This window comes from Meles meles, chromosome 6 (assembly GCF_922984935.1).
Source record: "Meles meles chromosome 6, mMelMel3.1 paternal haplotype, whole genome shotgun sequence".
Taxonomy (NCBI): Eukaryota; Metazoa; Chordata; class Mammalia; order Carnivora; family Mustelidae; genus Meles; species Meles meles.
In genome coordinates, this window is record NC_060071.1 from 118103293 (window position 1) to 118123037 (window position 19745).

Here is a 19745-nt window from a genome sequence, read left to right on the forward strand (position 1 = left end):
TCTTATTTTATTAATGCTCTGCCATGTAAATTGCAGACATCAGGACACTTCCCCTTTAAAAACTTTAGATGTATATCATTAACTAGAGTTCAATATTTATGGTTTCTTCTTTTGATGTAAACTGCATATACAATGAAACATACAAATCTTAAGTGTACATTCCACGAGTTTTGACAAATGCATAGATCCGTGTAAACTAAATCCCTATTAATTTATAGATCATTTCCATCACGCCTGGAAAGCTCCTTCAGGAGGGGTATTTTTGAAATCTATGTGTGTATGGATCCCAACCATGGTAGACAAATGGAGATATCAGAGATAGACTGAAGCTGAGAAAAGAAAAAGTGTTGAAGGGCAAAAGGATTAAGAGACGGGCAGCACCCCTAGGCCTAGTTAGTGTTGACTGTTCAGATTAGCGGGTGAGCTGGTTAGACTCCAGCTGAGCCAAAGGTATGGTATACTAAGCAAAACCTTACCGTGTTCGAATTCTATTTGGTAATTCTCATACTAAAGTTTTATTATTCTGTTATCCTGAAGGCCCATCCTGGAAGGCAGTGGTTTTCAAAGGGGTGATTTTACGTCCGCGGGGCATAGTTGGCAACAAGAGACATTTTAGTTGTCCCAGGGTGGTAGAATCACATGTCACTGGGTAGAAGCCACATCCTGCTAAACATCCTCCAATTTACAAGGCAGCCCTGAGAGGAAGCATTATCTGGCCCAGAACCTCTACAGTGCCTGCTGCAGGGAGGGGCTGTTGACCTGTAGGAGGAAAAATCAATAGAAGTTACATATTAGCACCAAACTTTTTTTCTTTCTTTCCTTCTTTTTTCTTTTCTTCTCTTTTCTTGTCTTATCTTTTCTTTTTTCCTTTCCTTTCTTTTCTCTTTTTTCTTTTCTTTTTCTTTAATCTTCTTTTCTTTTTTTTTTCCTTTATCTTTCTTCCTTCCTTCCTTTCTTTTTTTTTCTTTTGAAAGATTGTGTGTTTATTTTGGCTTTTAAAATCGAGAAAAAGAAGGGCACCTGGGTGGCTCAGTGGGTTAAAACCTCTCAGGACTGTGGGATCATGACCACATCAGGTCATGATCCCACAGTCCTGAGAGATCGAGCCCTGCTCAGGCTCTCTGCTCAGCAGGGAGCCTGCTTCCCCCACTCCCACCGCACCCTGTCTGCCTCTCTGCCTACTCGTGATTTCTGTCGGTCAAATAAATAAATAAAATCTTTTTTAAAAAAATCAAGAAAAAGAAACAGTCACTATTATTGGGTAAAACAATGGCTCAGTGGGTTAAAGCCTCTGCCTTTGGCTCAGATCATGATCCCAGTGTCCTGGGATCGAGCCCCATGTTGGGCTCTCTGCTCAGCGGAGAGCCTGCTTCCCTTTCTGCCTGCCTCTCTGCCTACTTGTGATCTCTGTCTGTCAAATAAATAAGTAAAATCTTTTTTAAAAAATGTGCTTCCATTTTGGTATAGTTTGGGGTAGAGACATGGGAAGATGGAGCAAGCTCCTCATGGCTAGAAATGGAAATACAAGTGTGGTGCTGCCTGAGCCCTTTTGAAAAGTGGGGGGTAGTTTGCAGTAGGAAGATTGGCTTTGGAAAGTTTTACTTGTCTAGCTTCTAGGATCTGATTTAAGACTAGAGTAGGGGAGAGAGAGGAAGAAAGGTTTTCAGTTCTTTCTCTTGCTCTAATTCATAAGAGGCTCCTTTCCAGAGTAATCGGGACAGGGATAACCAGGTGGCTAGTGCAGTATGATCCCTCTAAATTCGGACCAAAGGTCGAATCATGGAGCAGCTTCCCAGCTTCATAGTATTCCCTAGGAGGATGGCTTCTGACCTGTGATTTATCAGTTGTAGGAAGAGGGCCCTTCTCAGTTGCAGCTGCTGAATACTTTTTCACCCCTGGATTTCAGATCTGTTCCCATGCTGGTTCTCCTGGTGTTTTCATCCTGTTCACTCTATGATTTATATCTATGTTTCTTTCAAACTGAATGTCCATAAAAACAGGTACTGCTCCATGATCCTTCGGTGTTGATTACAGTGATGAAACAGGTCACGGTAATGTGGCAACACGTGTTTAAGAATGTGTCCACACTGGTTTGAGAAATAGCTTTGTTTTATGATATTGCAATGATGAGCAAAATTAAACCGGTAAGTTTGTTTTAAAGGTTTCAAAGTGCTCTGGATCTCTTGGCCCAAAACTTTAATTTTTAATAAGCCATGGGTGATAAGTTCACAATGTACAAAAAGATATACAAGTTACATTCGGTGAAAAGTTTTCTCTTCCTGTCCCCCGTCCCCCTCCTGCCCCCCATCATTATCCGTTTCTTGTCATCTCTTCTGAGATAGTCTAGTCACATACAAACAGATATTGCCCAAGTATTCCCTCCATTTTTTAAGCCAGTGATAGCATATTATAAACACCGTTCTTCTCTCAGCTTTTTCACCTAACATGTCTCAAAGATTGTGCTGTAATCAACATTTTTTGAAAAGACTTATTGATTTGTTTACTTGAGAGAGAGAGAGATCTAGAGAGAGCACAAGCTGGGTGAAGGGCAGAGGGAGAAGCAGACCCCCATGCTGAGCACGGAGCCTGATGCGGGACTCGATCCTGGGACTCCAGGATCATGACCCAAACCAAAGGCAGACACTTAACTGACTGAGCCACCCAGTTTTTTGTTTTTTGTTTTTTTTAATCATTTATTCTGGGGCACCTGGGTGGCTCAGTTGGTTAAGCATCTGCCTTCAGCTCAGGTCATGATTCCAGGGTCCTGGGATCAAGTCCCACGTCAGCGGGGGGTACGGGGGGGTGGTCCTTGCTCAGCAGGGAGCCTGATTCTCCCTCTGCTTGCAGCTCCACTGCTTGTGCTCTCTCTCTCTGACAAATAAATAAAATCTTTAAAAAAATTATTTGCTGGGCGCCTGGGTGGCTCAGTGGGTTAAGCCACTGCCTTCGGCTCAGGTCATGATCCCAGGGTCCTGGGATCGAGTCCCGCATCGGGCTCTCTGCTCAGCAGGGAGCCTGCTTCCCTCTCTCTCTCTCTCTGCCTGCCTCTCTGTCTACTTGTGATCTCTGTCTGTCAAATAAATAAATAAATAAATAAAATCTTTTTTTTTTTTAAAGATTTTATTTATTTGACAGAGAGAAATCACAAGAGAGGCAGGCAGAGAGAGAGGAAGGGAAGCAGGCTCTCCGCTGAGCAGAGAGCCCGATGCAGGACTCGATCCCAGGACCCTGAGATCATGACTTGAGCTGAAGGCAGGGTCCCAAACCACTGAGCCACCCAGGCGCCCCAGCCAATGGACTATCTTTTTGGTCTTTACCAATCTGTTAAATGAAAGGTAACTCCTGGTGTAATTTTATTTTTTTTAAAAAGATTTGATTTATTTATTTGACAGAGAGATCACAAGCAGGCAGAGAGGCAGGCAGAGAGAGAGAGGAGGAAGCAGGCTCCCCGCTGAGCAGAGAGCCTGATAGGGGGCTGGATCCTAGGACCCTGAGATCATGACCAGAGCTGAAGGCAAAGACCCAACCCACTGAGCCACCCAGGTGCCCCTCCTGGTGTAATTTTAATTTGTATTTCTCTTTTTATGAGTGAGGTTGGACAGCCACTTGTATTTACTTTTCTTTAAACTGTTATTTCAATTGGGTTGTTTATTCTTTTTCTTAATAATGTGTATGAGTTCTTTAAATACTAAATAAATTAGACTCTTGTCTCTAATATGTGTTGTGATGATACTCCATCCCTCCCACCAGTTTCTCTTTCATGTTGCCTTGTATGTGGTAGTTTCTGTCATGAATATTTTTTCCTTTTTGGCTTCTGGGTTTCTTATCTTATTAGAAGGGTCTTACCACTCCCTTATTTTCAGATCTGTCCAGTGGTTCTTGTTAGTACTTTCATGGTTCCATTTTTTATACTTCGATCTGTTTGAAATTTTGGTGTCAGGAGAAGGGTAAGTATCAAGTTTCCTTTCTCCCTGCTGGTTACCTAGGTAGAGTAACACTTCATTAAATAATCCGTCTCTCCCCCAACCCACACACTGATTTGAACAGTGTTTCTATCATCTCTAAATTTCCACATGTATTTGGGTCTGTTTTTTTGGCTTTTCATTTTGTTCTGTTGATGTATCTGACTATTCACCTGCCTGTATCACACTATTTACATTATTACAGCTTTGTTTTAATTTTTAATTTTTTTCAAGATTTTATTTATTTATTTGACAGACAGAGATCACAAGTAGGCAGAGAGGCAGGCAGAGAGAGAGAGAGAGAGAGAGGAGGAAGCAGGTTCCCCACTGAGCAGAGAGCCCGATGCGGGGCTTGATCCCAGGAACCTGAGACCATGACCCGAGCCAAAGGCAGAGGCTTTAACCCACTGAGCCACCCAGGCACCCCACATTATTACAGCTTTGTAACATAATTTAACATTTGGTAGGACCAATCAATCGCTTGAAGGTGGTCTTTGGATTATAGTATTTAATGTGTGTTTTCCACAAACTGTGTATTTCCATAATTCTAGATAAATTGAACATCATCTCCACAAATGGGGGAGACCTTGGACTTGATTCAGTAGTACTGGAGAGCCAAAGACATTAGCACAAAGTTATCCAGATTTGAGGTTACAAGATGTACTTTCCTTTGGGTGCTATGGCATTGTGTCTGTTTCTCTGGCTGACCCTGGCCCTGATTTCGGGGAAGGAAGGACTCTAAGCATTAAACACCAACAGATCTTGTCTTCGCATAAAATCTGTGAGGTGTTGCAGACCCACAGTTACCAGGAATGGGGGAAGAGGATTCTGTCCAATCAGCTGGACCATGCTGGCTCAGCTGCTAGGAGGGGTCTGGGGGAGCACCAGTGGCAAGATCTCCTCAGGGGCTTCTGGAACTTTGAGGGCTTTGCTCCTGGCAAGGCCGCAGCAAATGGGAGCCAGGGCAGGAGAAGTGGGAAGAGAGGAGAGAGGCACCATGCGAGTCACGACAGATTCTTCTTGGGAATGCATGATCTGATTATGCCTTGTTCTGCTCATCAGGCCCATGAGATTCCCAAGGGGCAGGACTGCGTCTTCGGGGTACTTGGCGCAATGCCTGACACAACAGGTGCCTAGTAAGTATATGTTAAAAGGATGAATGAGGGAATGAACACCTGTCTGCCACAGGAGTCTTCTTCATCATATGGATCTTCCAGGAACCTCCTCCGGCTTCATAGGAAGGAGCAAAACTAGGGCACGACTCGGGGTCTTGTTCTGACTCTTGCTTGTCATCCTGTCCAGGATAGGGATGCTGAGTGAGCAAGGGCTATGACCCCTCCTCCCAACTTCCCACACATTTTCGGAGGGATCTAATAGCTTTTTGTCTTGTGCTTTCGCTCATCTTTAATAGCATCCAACTGAGGGGCGCCTGGGTGGCTCAGTCAATTGTGCGCCTGACTCTTGATCTCAGCTCAGGTCTTGATCTCAGGGACATGAGTTCAAGCCCTGCACTGGGAGCCTACTTTAAAAAAATAAGAGCATCTAACTGAAATGTTAGTCCCATTAATTACTTCTTCCTTTTCTGCTCCAAACCTGTGAGTAAAGCAAGTGGGATAGCAAAGGAGATAAGAATCAAACAATTAATCAAAACAACCACCTCTTTCACAGTATTTCCTAGATGCCAGTTTCTGTCTCAGATTTTCTACCTATTTAATTAATTGAATACGTAAAACAGGTAGGTATATATTTTTACCATACCTGTTGCACAGTAGGAAACTGAGTAACTTACACAGGGCCACGGAGCTTGGCTGGGATCTGAACCATGAATTCCACTCCAAAGCCCATGCACTGAAACTCTTTCCTTGGCATGTACACATACGTGTCAACTTCACTGAAGTATAACATAAAATACAAGAAAGTGCACAAACGAAGTGTATGAATCACAGAATTTTCACAAAGTGAGCACATCTCTGTAACCAGTACCCACCAGAAAGAACAGAACACTTATCCCCCCAGGAGTTCCCAACTTGCCCCCTCCCAGTCTCTACTCCTTTCCCACTGAGGGAGACCATCCTCCTGACTTCTCTTACCATTCTTCTGGGGGTTTCTACCTTCTCTTTTTTTCTATTTTAATCATACTTGTGTTCCAAATGTCATTGGGTTGGTTGCTAAAGTTAAAAATATTCTGTCTTGCCAGAGTAGGGGTCGGGGGTGTTAGGAGAACACATTCCCTAGATAAGAGAAACAATTGGTGGGGAGTCGCTCTATTTTCCCCTCATTCTCTTTGCCAGGAAGTGCGAGGTTCTGTCTTTTCACTGTCGTCTTCCCTGAGGACTACATCTCCCAGCAGGCTGTGCTCTGACAGCTCTCGGATTTAAATAGGATTCTGGGCTAAGCTTAGATAGAGTCAGGCTGCTGCTGAACACCCAGGAGCGAGAAGAGCTAGAGAAGGGAGAGGCAGTGCCAAGCAGCCAGGAGTTGGAGTCAGACCAGGAGCGAACCAGACTTGGAGCCCAAGTTGCTTTTGCTAAAGCGGCAGCGACTGAAGAAGTTGAAAAGATGCTGGCTATGTTGGGAGTGTTTATCACCTTCCTTTCTTTCCTGTACTTCACAGCTCCATCCATCAGGTTTGTCTTATTTCAGTAACTCATGGAATATTTTGCAAAGCCCTGGATTGGAGACAAGGAGCTTGTAAGTAGATGAGTTCTCAGCTGCTGAAAGAAGAAAGGGACGGAGGCTGAGGGAGGGAAGGTCAGGGCAGAAAAAGCAGGAAGGGGGCGCTTGGCTGGCTCAGTGGGTTAAAGTCTCTGCCTTCGGCTCAGGTCATGATTCCAGGGTCCTGGAATCGAGCCCCACATCGGGCTCTCTGCTCCGTGGAGAGCCTGCTTCCTTCTCTCTCTCTCTGCCTGCCTCTCTGCCTCCTTGTGATCTCTGTCTGTCAAATAAATAAATAAAATCTTAAAAAAAAAAAGAAAAAGAAAAAGCAGGAAGGAGGTCGTTAGGAATACCCTGGTGGAAAATGGGAAGGAAGTACCTGGGGACTGGGAGAAAGGGGCTTGTCTGAATGCTGATGCTAGTGAACGGTTGACCCTATGAGGTCACTGAACACACAACAGAAGTGGGAGTGTTTAGGTTTCTCTGAAGGTCCCTAGGTCCTTTCTTCACTGCCCCTGATCAAGGAGATCCTGCTGGGCTACTATGGGAGGTCGTTGCTGAGGGACTCATTGTTAAGTACCAGGCATTTTGCAAAGGAAACAAACTCTTTTACCTTTGAGACTATCTCCAACTAATGATTTGGGACGGGTCTTCTGCTGTGGGATATCTGGAGGTGTCATAGTGTTCTGAGTGAAAATTTTGAAAATTGCTGACAATGAAGAAGGTTAAATGGACATATCAGGAACAGAGTGTTGCTCTAGGTCCTCGCATAGAAACCTGGGTTTAAGTTCCAATTTTGCCACCATTAGCAAGCGACTGGAACTTCTTTGACCCTCTATCTTCTCTGCTATAAAATGGGACTAATGATGGAGTGGTCAAGGGGATTAAAATAATTTCTATACAGAAAGTGCCTAGCCTGGTGCCTGGTAGTCAGAAGATGCTCAGGAAATGTTAGTTCTGCCCTGTTCCCTTCCTCCTTTTTGGAAATTGTCAAGTCAGCTTTATGTGAGAGGATGCTCCCTGTGCAGACATCTGAAAAAGGGAAGTTTCTCTCTGTGTGCCGATGGCTAGAATGGAATCTCTAGTAGGACGGCCGAAAACCTCCAAAGATGTTGGCTCTCTCAAACTGGAGAAGCAGCCCAAGAGTCGTATTTGAATGCTGTTAATCAATTACTCACCATTGATGCTGGTTGAAGACCTACGCTTCAAGACCACTGATGCCACAAAACACCCATATGTTTTGAATGCAGGTTAGAGGAGGAAGCTGACCTATTGGAACCTTTAGATGAGAGCTAGGCATCAGTGCTTTCTAACAGGGAAGCTCTCTGTTGGCCCTGGCTCAAGAGCACTTATTCAGTTCGTCCAAATGATCATTTGTAGTTTCTGGGCACATGACCTTCCAACCTGAGGTGATGAGCAGGATCCCCAGTGGGAAAACAGTGTCCCCTGAAGGTTAGCTTCTTTGGGTCGCCTGATGACAACTTAAAGAAATTTCTCTTGGAGGCTGAATGGATTTTATCTTGATCTCCGTGTGGAATTGGGAAGGATGGTGCATGAATGCTTTTGTTTCCCTTGCCTATAGGAAGTTCTTTGCTGGTGGGGTTTGTAGATCAAACGTGCAGCTTCCCGGGAAGGTAGTGGTCATCACCGGCGCCAACACGGGCATCGGCAAGGAGACGGCCAAAGAGCTGGCTCGCAGAGGCAAGTCCTCCCCCTCCCGTGTTCATAGGACAGTGCCTCCTGCCCTCTCACTGGGCGAGGGAGGGGTGTCTGTCCACATTTTCTTTTTTTTTTTTTTTTTTTCCCCATTTTGTCCACATTTTCTTGTCTTTCCTTCTGGTCTTGGAGTTCTGTTAGGAATTCAAGGAACCTAGAATTCAGGTCCAGCTCTGACACCAACTTACTCCATACCTTAAACTTTCCTCCATATTCCTTCCCTAGGGTATAAAGGGAAATAATGATGTCGATGTATAATATTGGTCGAATCAGTTATTCTAAGAGGAGGGACCAAGCAACATTAAATGCCCGTGTGTAAAGACCAGGGTTCCCAGCCTCGGGTTAAGCTGATAACAAAGGGACTGAGCGGTTCTACTAGTGAGAATTCCGAGGCAGAATTGAGCCACTCACAGTTTAGGGGTGGCTGGGCGGGGAGAGTGCTCTGTCCCCCAGTGGCAAGCTCACCTCCTCTTTTTCAGCTTAGGGTTTGAACGTATTGACCTCTCTTTGCTTTGGCCCCAGGAGCCCGGGTGTACATTGCCTGCCGAGATGTACTGAAGGGGGAGTCTGCAGCCAGTGAAATCCGAGCTGATACAAAGAACTCCCAGGTGCTGGTGCGGAAACTGGACCTATCTGATACCAAATCCATCCGAGCCTTTGCTGAGGGCTTTCTGGCAGGTAAGGCCCCCGTGAGGAGACAGAAAAGCCAGAAGCTGGGTGTGGGAGTGGCTGCTCCACCCTGTGCCACCTGGGACCCTTACATCAGAGCCACCATGGATCCCACTGGACAGGTTCTGCCACTTGAACGAGCAGGGCAAGGAGTTGGCAGTCGACAAGCTGGACAGGATCCTTATCATCCTTTTCCTCAGAAATGGGAAAATTGGGCTCTCTGTCTGGGCTTGCACCTTGGCCTCAAGGTGTGGCCCTGATGTCACTCTCTTCTCTCATCCTGAGAATCAACCTTCTGTGGCCACAGGTACTAGATGAAGTTGTGCTGTTGCCAGAACTCTTCTGTGTCTTGGAAGATGATTAGCTTCCACCAAGGCCTATGAAATTCATGAAGGACAGGGTCTGTCTTGTTTTGTGGCTGTATGTCCAGTGCGTAGCTAAGTGGACCTGGCCCAGAGTCAGTACTCAGTATACATTTGCTGAATGAATGAATGAATGAATAGTGGTGTCTTGGAAGATATCAGTAGCTGAATTTAGAAACCCAATGACTCTTTATTAAATATCACTGAGATAGATCCAAGGGCAAGGAGAAAATACTCAGGATTGCAACAGGCAGCTAGTGGACTCCTTGCTAATGACAGGGTCTGCTTGGTTTTGCTCTATAGAGGAAAAGCAGCTGCATATTCTGATCAACAATGCAGGGGTGATGATGTGTCCATATTCGAAGACAGCCGATGGCTTTGAAACCCACTTGGGAGTCAACCACCTTGGTAAGTTTTGTTTTGTTTTAAAGATTCATTTGTTCATTTTAGAGAGAGAGGTAGAGTACAAGAGGGGAGGGAGGATCAGAGGGAGAGAGAGAACCTCCAGCAGACTCCCCGCTGAGCACAGAGCCTGACATAGCTTGATCTCAGGACCCAAAGATCGTGACCTGAGCCAAAATCATGAGTTGGCTGCTTAACTGAAAGAGCCACCCAGGTGCCCAGGTAAGTATTTTTGAGTGACTGAAAAGCAAGAAAACCCTATCTTGTTTTCTGTATGGAGATGACCCTATATCAGTGCTGAGAATCTCTAGTGGTCCTCAAAGACCCCAGGATTCCAATTGACTGGACATGCTGGTTTTTCACTATTTTTCCATTGACCAGTACAGGAAAGTGAGATCCTTACCACTAAGAAACCCCAAAACTTGGGAGATGCCAAGAAGAAGAATGTCATTCTTAGGTGGGGCCGTGGTAGTGCAAGGCTTGCCAAGTAGGGTCAGGCATGGCAGGTGCAGGAGTCTGTGTTTGGCTGGAGAGGGACACATCTATGACAAAGGGTCACAAAGTCAAGGGTCAGACCATGGAAGAGGCAGACCTTAAGGACCTGAGGTATGAATGAGGCTGGACTTCAGAATTCAAGGTGATGGCTCTAGTGAGGAGATTATGGAACATGTTCTCTGGTCCTAGGCAAATTATTTCCCCTGACTATTCCATCCTTCCTTCCGTACATGAATGTACCTGGAACCTCAGTTGGGGAATCATGACCAAAGGGTGGTCGGAAGCCAGCCGGTGGCAGATGGCTGGATTGGGAAAGGGCAGAGGGACAAATAAACACTGGTTAAGTCTGTATTGCCTTACCTGTTGTCTAGCTCTGGGCCTCGGCTTGAGGAACCCACTAGGTCAGACTGACTGATCATTTGCCCTGAGTTATCACAGCATCAAAATTTGTTGATACCCAAAAGATAGTGAGCTACTGCTGAAATCCTACTATCAGCTTCAACCCTCTGAGCCCGGGTATGAAGTCTATTCTTCTCACTCCAATCTCCCTTGCTGGCTGTCCTTGCAGGCCACTTTCTTCTCACCCACTTGCTCCTGGAGCGGCTGAAGGAGTCCATCCCTGCACGGGTGGTGAACCTGTCATCTGTGGTTCACCATGCCGGCAAGATTCACTTCCATGACCTCCAGAGTGAGAAGCACTACAGCCGAGGTCTGGCTTATTGCCACAGCAAGCTGGCCAATGTGCTTTTTACTCGGGAGCTGGCCAGGAGGCTCCAAGGTAAGTCTGCAGAAAGGGTTGGGACTAAAGTAGCAAAAGCGAGGTCTTCTGTTCAGAAACTTCTGAAGTCACGATGTCAAACAGGCACCGTTCTGTGGTAGCTTTATATCCTAATGAGAATGAGATTGTAAACAGACTAAAAACAATTCTTGTCCTTATGAAGCTTAAAATGGAACAGGGTTTGGGAATCCGCAAAATTACCTTACATTCATGTCACATCTTATCTCTTCTCTAGTATCTCATTTGACTTTTCACAACAAACTCTTGTAACAGGCAGAGCAGTTACTATGATGACTGTTTTAGGGATCCAAACTGAGGTTCGAAGAAGTGGTCAGCCTGAGGTTAGATGCCACATGAAGGAAGAAGTCCGGAGTGGCATGTGGGAACTCTGCTTTAAATTCAGGGGGTTTCCTTCTGTGTGTGCCACCTGCCGGGTTCTATTTGGTGAGCTAAGCTATGGAGCTGCCACTGCCTGGAGTCAGAGAGCTCTGGCTGGAGATCAGGCCCCTGGGTCTGAGCTCTTGCCATACCACACAGAGCCATATGTGTATACGGACACGTTCCTTTAACTTCCCCTGATTTCATCCTTTCAGCTGTAAAATGAGGGAGTCTTCTCTTAATCCTCTGATCTGTGCTCCCTGGAAGTTTTCACTGAGCTGCTTGGCTTTGACACCTGCAAATCTGGAGACCATTTGCCACCAGGAATAAGTCAGAGTCTGGGAACAATGGCATTTGCCATGAGAATGCAGAAGGTAGAAGAATAGGGTAATTATTAGAAGAAATAATAATGATGATCATAATTGAGATGATGCCCGTGAAGCAGGTAGCATAGCCCTTGCTCATAATAAGTACTAAAGCTAGTAGAGGCACAGGGGAGTGACTTGAGGTCATGTTAACCTCCATTATCTCCATCAACACCCTCAATCTATACCCCATAAAATGCACTTGCCCAGCAGTTGCAATGCAAAGTTCTAGCCTCCTGCCTTCCAACTAGTTGCTTTCCCTAATCCCTTCTAATTTCAAGGATACCACTGTTAATAATTGGTACTCCTCCTCCCCCGTCTACTACTACTACTACTACACGTGGCTGTTCCTATTATTAATACTTAAGCCACAGAGTAAAGTTGACATTGAAATAGAAGTTCCTTCCATCAAGCACTCCTTGTGAAGCACAGAAGGCTGAGAAGGCTAAAGATCTTTCTGGGAGAGATCAATAAATTTCTTTCAGTTTCTACCTGGCTGGAAGAGGCACCTTCTGAACCTGGGGTTTTGTTCTCTGAGTTCCTTCTCATTTGTATATTTTGCTGCAGGAGATGAGCTAATTCTTTAGGCTCGGATGAGCCCCTGAACTAACAGTGCTTACTTTGCCCTAGGCACGGGGGTCACCACTTACGCTGTGCACCCAGGCATCGTCAGCTCTGAGCTGGTCCGACACTCCTTCCTGCTGTGCCTACTCTGGAGGCTCTTCTCCCCCTTCATCAAGTCGCCTTGGGAGGGGGCGCAGACCAGCCTGCACTGTGCCCTGGCTGAGGGCCTCGAGCCGCTGAGTGGCAAGTACTTCAGGTGCGTGGAGGTGGTCCTGGTTGGTTCCATCACCTGGCTCAGGGGTGGGGGGTTGGGGTGGGCACAGGGCTCCCTGAGCTTTGCATCCCACCCTGGTGGCAAAGTTTGTGCCTGATCATGGAATCCAGGTTTGGGTTGGGCCTGCAAATCAAGTGCTGTTACTTTTCCAAGGGAACTCACATTAGGAACTAGGCAAGAGTTGCTTTTATGTTTCCGTTTTATATCTTGTGTGCCACACTTTCAGGTAAGCTTTGTACCTTTCTGAGAGCTGTTAGAAAGGACTGTCCCTATTGGTTATGTCTTGGAAAGAACAGTAACAGGCCTTCTGGATCCTTTCTCTCCTCCTTGAAGCTTTTAACCGATTTCTTTCATGAATTTGTTCATACCACTTAGCACCAAGCACAGAGGCAAGGTCACCTCTCTCCACAGTGCACTCTCTCCCAGCGGTGCCAAGATTGTACCATCTGTGGGAACGCAGAAATAGACACCTCACTGTTGAATCTTGCCTCAGGCTCAATGGGGAATCAGAGATTGGGAATAAGAGGAAGCCCAAGATTAAATCTCCTTCCCATTCCATGACTTGATCCATCCCCATCTGCTATTCTGTCCCATTTGTCGAAGGCTGTTCATTGGCGCACCATTTATTTATTTGAGAGAGTGTGCACACAGGTGGGGGGAGGGGCAGAGGGAGAGTGAGTAGCAGACTCCCCACTAGGCGGGGATACTGACCCCCTGAGGCTCCATCCCAAGACCCCAGGATCATGCCCTGAGCCGCTTAACCAGCTGCACCACCCAGGTGACCCTGGTGCACCATTTATTAAGTGAAGCATTGGCAATGACCTCAGTGCCCAAAAATAGAAGAATGGCTGGGGGCTCTTGGGTGGCTCAGTTGGTGAAGCGCCTTTGGCTCAGGTTATGAGCCCACTTGGGCTCCCTGCCCAGCGGAAAGCCTGCTTCTCCTTCTGCCCCTCACTGCACTCATGTTCTCTCTCTCTGTCTCACTCTCTCTCTCAAATATATAAAATCTTTAAAAAAATAGAAGAATGGATAAATAATAATAGCCAATGTTGCTTGAGCTCTTGAAAGTGTTTGGTACTTTTCTAAATATTTTGCATGAAATAATTCATATAATCATCACAACTCTAGGAGGTAAATAATAATATTATCCACATTCTGCAGACAAGGAAATTGAGGCACAGAATAATTAAGTCTTGCTTAAGGTCATATAGCTTGTAAGTGGTAGGCCTGGGATTTAAACCCAGGCAGTCTGGCTGCCAGGCTGTGCTGTTCAGGGTGGCTGCCGCTAGCCATGTGTGGCTACCAACCTCCTGAAATAGGGCTTGTTCAAAATGGGGTATGCTGGAAGTATGAAATGTGCACCAGATTTTGAAGACATAGTATGAAAAAAGAAACTTGGAATATTTCATTAATAATTTTTTATATTGATTACACTCTGAAATTATCTGGCTATATTGAGTTAAATAAAATATATTAATCAAATTCATTCCACCCATTTATTTTTCTCCTTTAAAAGGTACTTTATAAATTTTCCTAGAAAATTTAAAATTACACCTGTGGGTCACATCCCATTTCTCTTAGACGATGCCACCCTGAAATCTGGGTGTTTGATATCACTGTTGTAAGTATGTGATAAAATATTCTATAGTTGGTAAAATATTTCCAAATAATACTTGATTAATGGGAAAATGTTGGTGATAGAATATTGTGGGGAAAAAGCTGAAATACAGAACTATGTAAGTATTCATTGTAAATACATAGAGGACAGTCTGGAAGGATATACAGCAAACTGTAAGTAGTAGTTACTTCCGGGGAGTTTGAGAAAGAGTCAGGAGAGCGTGAGGGAGGATTTTAACCTTTTAGTCCAGGTATTTGCTTATTAAAACATTTTTAAAAGATCACATATGCCTTATCACTTGTATAATTAAAATACACCTTCTCTCGTTGAAAGAGAAAGACAACCTCCCCCCACCCTAGATGCAGTATGATCCCAGTTCTGTGTAAAAGGAAGAAAGAAAGTCTATATTCTTGCACAAAGCAAACAAGAGTGTAAGAAAAAGTAAATGGGCTTTTCTTCCTTATCAGCACTGCATTTTCCAAGGGTCATACAGAAATTTTATAATTAAAAAAAAAATACTATTTAAAGAAACACGCACACAAACACACACACACACACACACACACACACACACACGAAAAACACTGTGAGCACTGTGTTCTGCCCCCACCTCCTCATGCATCCAGCCCCCTCCTCCATCCCTGCTCCCTTCCAAACAGAAGAAAACAGGGTGCTGAGGCTGGGCTCCTGGGGCACCGGTGGGTCTGCAGATAGAATTGAAGGGGTCTATGAAGTTGTTTGGGAAGATTGTTGCATCTTCAATTTCACTAACCTCCACCTGAAATTTGACATTGCCTTTGATGACAAACGTGGGTCATAAACTGCAGAAGCAGCAGCGATACCTGTGACTTTGTCACGAATAAGATGAAACATTTTCATGTCACATGGCAATTGGTGCAGATGTCTCGCTGTGTCACTTCTGCTCACCATTACTGCAAAGGCCGGTATTCTTGTTAGACCCAGCGCAAGCTCCTGCTGTAGAATACATTAACGAAGAAGGCTCTGTATCACTCTGTCACGCACCTGTCTTTAAAATATTTTAAAGACTTTATTTATTTATTTGACAGAGAGAGATCACAAGTAGGCAGAGAGGTAGGCAGAGAGAGAGGAGAAGCAGAGAGCCTGATGCGGGGCTCAATCCCAGGACCCTGAGATCATGACCTGAGCCAAAGGCAGAGGCTTAACCCACTGAGCCACCCAGGCGCCTCTAAAATATTTTAAAACCATATTTCAATACATTAGTTCCTTTTCATCTAGTATATCTTACACATTTAGAAATACATTCTGAGAAAGAGGCCATCAACTTTTCCAGACTGTTGTTTTCCACTCCTGGATGCTCACGCTCTTTCTTTGCCTTCCAGTGACTGCAAGAAGGCCTGGGTGTCTCCAAAATCTCGAGATAACAAAACAGCCGAGCGCTTGTGGAATGTCAGCTGTGAGCTTCTAGGAATCCAGTGGGAGTAGAGCTGGTGGAAGAGCCATAGCTTTATCAGGCCTAGTGCCTGCCTTGCTGAAAGGGAACCAAGAAGAAGGCCCCCTCGGAAGGACCGTCCTCCTGGCTGGCTGCTGTTGAGAATCCTGCCCTGCTCTGATTCTCCAGACTCTTTTGGAAACCTTTGCACCCCTAACTCTCTCGTGAGGCTGGTTCATGGCACAAGATGTTCACACCTATGGAGCATTCTTCTCCAAGACTTGCAGAGTCAGCTGCCCTCTCTGGGCAGGAGGACTGGGCAGATGTCAGGCTGGGCACAGGTATGGCCGAAGAGCCTGGGCAATTAGGTCAGTTTCCTCACCAATACCAGAAACACCAGCCAGCATGCTCAGCTGAGTGACAGAAACATCAGTGATATATTATTTCCAGGGACTGTAGACCCAAACTCTGGGCTGATCTCCTTCCTCTTTGAGATACTAGTCACCACTCTGGAGGCCAGACCAACTTGGGAAAATCTTGGCTTATCCTTGGTTGACTTTGGTTTCTTTCTTTGAGCATCCTGGAGCCACTGCATTGAAGCTGACCCTTCCCATTTTCTCTTTCTGGTTCTCTTTAAGAAATTGAAAAAAAATTTTGTAGCTTTATTGAGATATAATTGACATAATATTGGGTAATTTTGGGCCTTCTCATTTTCAACTGCATAGATGCTTTCTTTCCACAAAGTTCTCTTTACCTGAAATTTTAGAGGAAATAAAGACTGTGTGTTCTTCTTACTGTCTTATTTATTTTGTCAGGGTAGCCAGGGAGAACTGGAACAAAGCGGGAAAGCCAGCCTTCCTGTAGTATCTCACCCTACCCCCCCCACCCATAACCTTCTTAGAATATTGTGTCTGGGTGCAAAATCAGATGGTTCCGTTGGGTATTTTCTGTAGTTTCTTCCAGCTCTCCCATTTTATTGTCAAAGATGTAACAGGAGGAACTTAAATCACACAGATGCTGATCTCCAGTACAGATTAAGGCCAGAGGTAATACAGGACTTCATTTAATTTGATGCATAGAGGCAGAAAGACCAGCCCTGATAAACCCTCCACCTAAAATCACAGTTCTTCTTTCTCCTGGCCTTCCTTGCTCCCTTGCCCCCTGCTTCTTGCCTTAGGTGCTCAAGTTCACCAAGAGGAGGCAGGCGCTGACCTGTGTGATCTTTCGACTGACATAGAAAGTCACGCTAGTAGTTCTAGTCCTAACGCATCCATAGGGCCTCTGGGATCAAAAATGCCCTTTCCCTCCATAGCAAGGAGACTTTTCTAAAAAAACCTTTTCATCACATGGATTTTCGATAAAAGCATAACAAGTAGTACCACGAATCCTCAGGGACCTATCCATCATTCAGCATCCACACGGTTAACGTTTTGTCAGTCTTGTCTGTTTCCTGCAGGACATTTGTTCTCTGTAGGCTGCGGTGGGATATTCTCAAGAACATTCCAGACATTGTATCTCCACCCACCCAGACGTACTTTAATGGGCGTATCCAAATAAGAACTTTTTTTACACAACCGCAGTGCTGTTGTCACTCCTGAGAACATTAATAATTCTTGAATATAAGTTAATTCTTGGAATCCAAGTTTCCCTTGTCTCACAAATGTCTTTTTACTGTTGGTTCGTGCAACTCCGGGAAAGAGAAATGGTCCTGAAAAAAGATGAAACTTTTCCTTCCTGAAGCCCCAGCAAATCTCTTTGTGCCTCATTGGCCTGAACGAATACTACAGATGGGCTCTGTTAATTGGCTTAAGACAATGATTATCCACACCTAAGCTGGGGGCCATCCCATCCACCTCACCAAGGGGGAGCAACAGTAGCCAACTCAGAGCACTTATGTTAATTAGGATTAGCTACCCTCACCTGAACTCTCTGGGATAGGTACTATTTTTATCTCCATTTTACTGACGAGGCACAGGGAAGTGAAGCAGCTTGCTCAGGTTCGCATAGCTGGTAAGTGGCGGAATAGACCCTGGTAGTCTGACTCCTGGTCTCTTAGTTAATCTGCTCTCTTAATTGCTATGCTCTATTGCTTCCCAGGGTGGAGGGAGCAACACATTCAAGGAATAATTCAGGACCATGAATGGGCAAAGGGGCAGAGGCGGTAACACTGGGGAAGCAACCAATGTATGTTCACTACTGGGACCCACAATCTGTGCCTCGCAGGCTGTTGGGTCTGATGAAAAGCCTGGTGAAGAATAAAGGGAAAAAAAAGAGGAGACGGAAAAACCAAAACAAAACAGGCAAAGACCATGCAAAGGTGGGAGATAGGACTGGTGAAGAGCTTGCAGGGCACGGACGATCCTGGATGTGTCCTCTGGGCTGGAGGAACAAGCAGAAAGCCAACACCAAGGGGCACCTGGGTGGCTCAGTGGATTAAGCCACTGCCTTCGGCTCAGGTCATGATCTCAGGGTCCTGGGATTGAGCCCCGCGTCGGGCTCTCTGCTCCTCAGGGAGCCTGCTTCCTCCTCTCTCTCTGCCTGCCTCTCTGCCTAGTTGTGATTTCTCTCTGTTAAATAAATAAAATATTTAAAAAAAAAAAAAAGAAAGCCAACACCAAGAGCAGGGGGGCTATGGAAGGCAAGCATGCAGAGCTGCTCTCTGTCCAGCAAGAGCAAGCAGACCAGGGTGTGAGAACAGGACTCACACCCGTGTGCTTGTTTAAGCGCTAAGCCGTGGCACAGGGAGACAAGAGGGGTGGGCTTGGGTGGGGATGTTTATGCATGTCAGAGGGGGCTGGCTGTAGGCAGAAGAAACAAAGCCATGCACGGGCTGCAAGGAGCTGAGTCTAGCCGTCGCATGCAGGCAACACTGGTATTGGGATTGGTGGTGTATGGCTCTAGAGTTAAACCCGTTCCCAAGGCTGGGTTCCTCCACCGTCACACATTCAAATATAGTCGTTTTTATTAAATTGGAGTCTTCTTAATTTCAGGAAACAAGCTGAGGGTTGACTGGAGGAGTGGGGAGAGGATAGGGTGACTGGGTGATGGACATTGGGGAGGGTATGTGCTACGGCGACTGCTGTGAATCGTGTAAGACTAATGATTCACAGACCTGTACCCCTGAAGCAAATAATACATTGTATGTCCATAAAAATAAATAAATAAGAGTCTTCTGTGGAACCCCTTTTCACAGAGAACACAATGCTAACACATTCAAAAGATTGCTCCTTAAAATATACAGAAATAAATATATTACGTGCGTTTAGAATTGTTTGGGCTATTACACTTTATAAACTTCTCATGTTTGCCAGGTTACTTGCTAGCATGATTGGCTTAATGAAGGTCATCCTATTCTTGATTTGTGTCAAATCTTGAAATCCGAAAAACCTCTTCATATATTTTCTGAGGTACTCAGGGGGCCACGAGGCCAGTTGCTGGGAACAAGGGGCTTTTAGCTCCAATCTGGAGTATAAGGGTTGGGGATAGTGAGGGAGCAGAGCCTAGACCTCAGGGCCAAGATAGCAGCTTGGTTTTAAGAGCTTCCGGGTCTAGGGGTGCCTGGGTGGCTCAGTTGGTTGGGCGACTGCCTTCAGCTCAGGTCATGATCCCAGACTCCATGGGGAGTCTGCTTCTCCCTCTGGCCTTCTCCCCTGACATGCTCTCTCTCTCTCTCTCAAATAAATAAATAAAATCTTAAAAAAAGAAAAAAAAAAGAGCTTCTGGGTCTAATGCTAGTAGCGGCCTTGTGGGAAGCCGCGGTAAGGCTCGAGACGAGAGCCAAATCAGGCTCGGACTTGTGCCTCCTCCAATGTCTCACTGCCTGATTCAAAGCAGAGGATAACGGAGTTGAGTTGCATTGGAGAAAGAGCCTGTGCCATGCGCTGCTCGCTCACCTACGTGACTTCTCACATGCCCTCTAGATATTTGACCTTCAAAACAACCCAGATGCACTCGTTAATCTTCTAGTGGTTCTTGCTGTCCTGTTAGAAGCTATGAGATAACTTTCAAGTGTGTTTCTAGTGGATGATGTTTACCATCCACCACCTGGCGCTGGTATGTCTGTAGTGAAAAATATTATGAAACTGGTGTGTGAACC

General features: G+C 45.5%; 1 protein-coding gene across 1 annotated transcript; it reads left to right on the top strand.

Annotated features, from left to right (window-relative positions):
* The first annotated feature begins 6434 nt into the window (after window positions 1–6434).
* On the top strand, window positions 6435–16378 carry RDH12 (retinol dehydrogenase 12). Its single transcript, XM_046009343.1, has 7 exons — window positions 6435–6589; window positions 8200–8318; window positions 8856–9011; window positions 9668–9772; window positions 10830–11039; window positions 12413–12602; window positions 15600–16378. The coding sequence occupies exons 1-7, from the start codon at window positions 6522–6524 to the stop codon at window positions 15700–15702; spliced, it is 951 nt and encodes a 316-aa protein (XP_045865299.1). The 5' UTR covers window positions 6435–6521; the 3' UTR covers window positions 15703–16378.
* Window positions 16379–19745: the final 3367 nt, after the last annotated feature.

What these genes read in the sequence shown, in the direction of transcription:
- RDH12 (XM_046009343.1), top strand. Translation starts at nt 6,522, where the DNA reads ATGCTGGCTATGTTGGGAGTGTTTATCACCTTCCTTTCTTTCCTGTAC. An exon ending in CAAAGAGCTGGCTCGCAGAG is followed by an intron (nt 8,319 to 8,855) that starts GCAAGTCCTCCC and finishes CTTTGGCCCCAG; the next exon opens with GAGCCCGGGTGTACATTGCC. An exon ending in CTTGGGAGTCAACCACCTTG is followed by an intron (nt 9,773 to 10,829) that starts GTAAGTTTTGTT and finishes CTGTCCTTGCAG; the next exon opens with GCCACTTTCTTCTCACCCAC.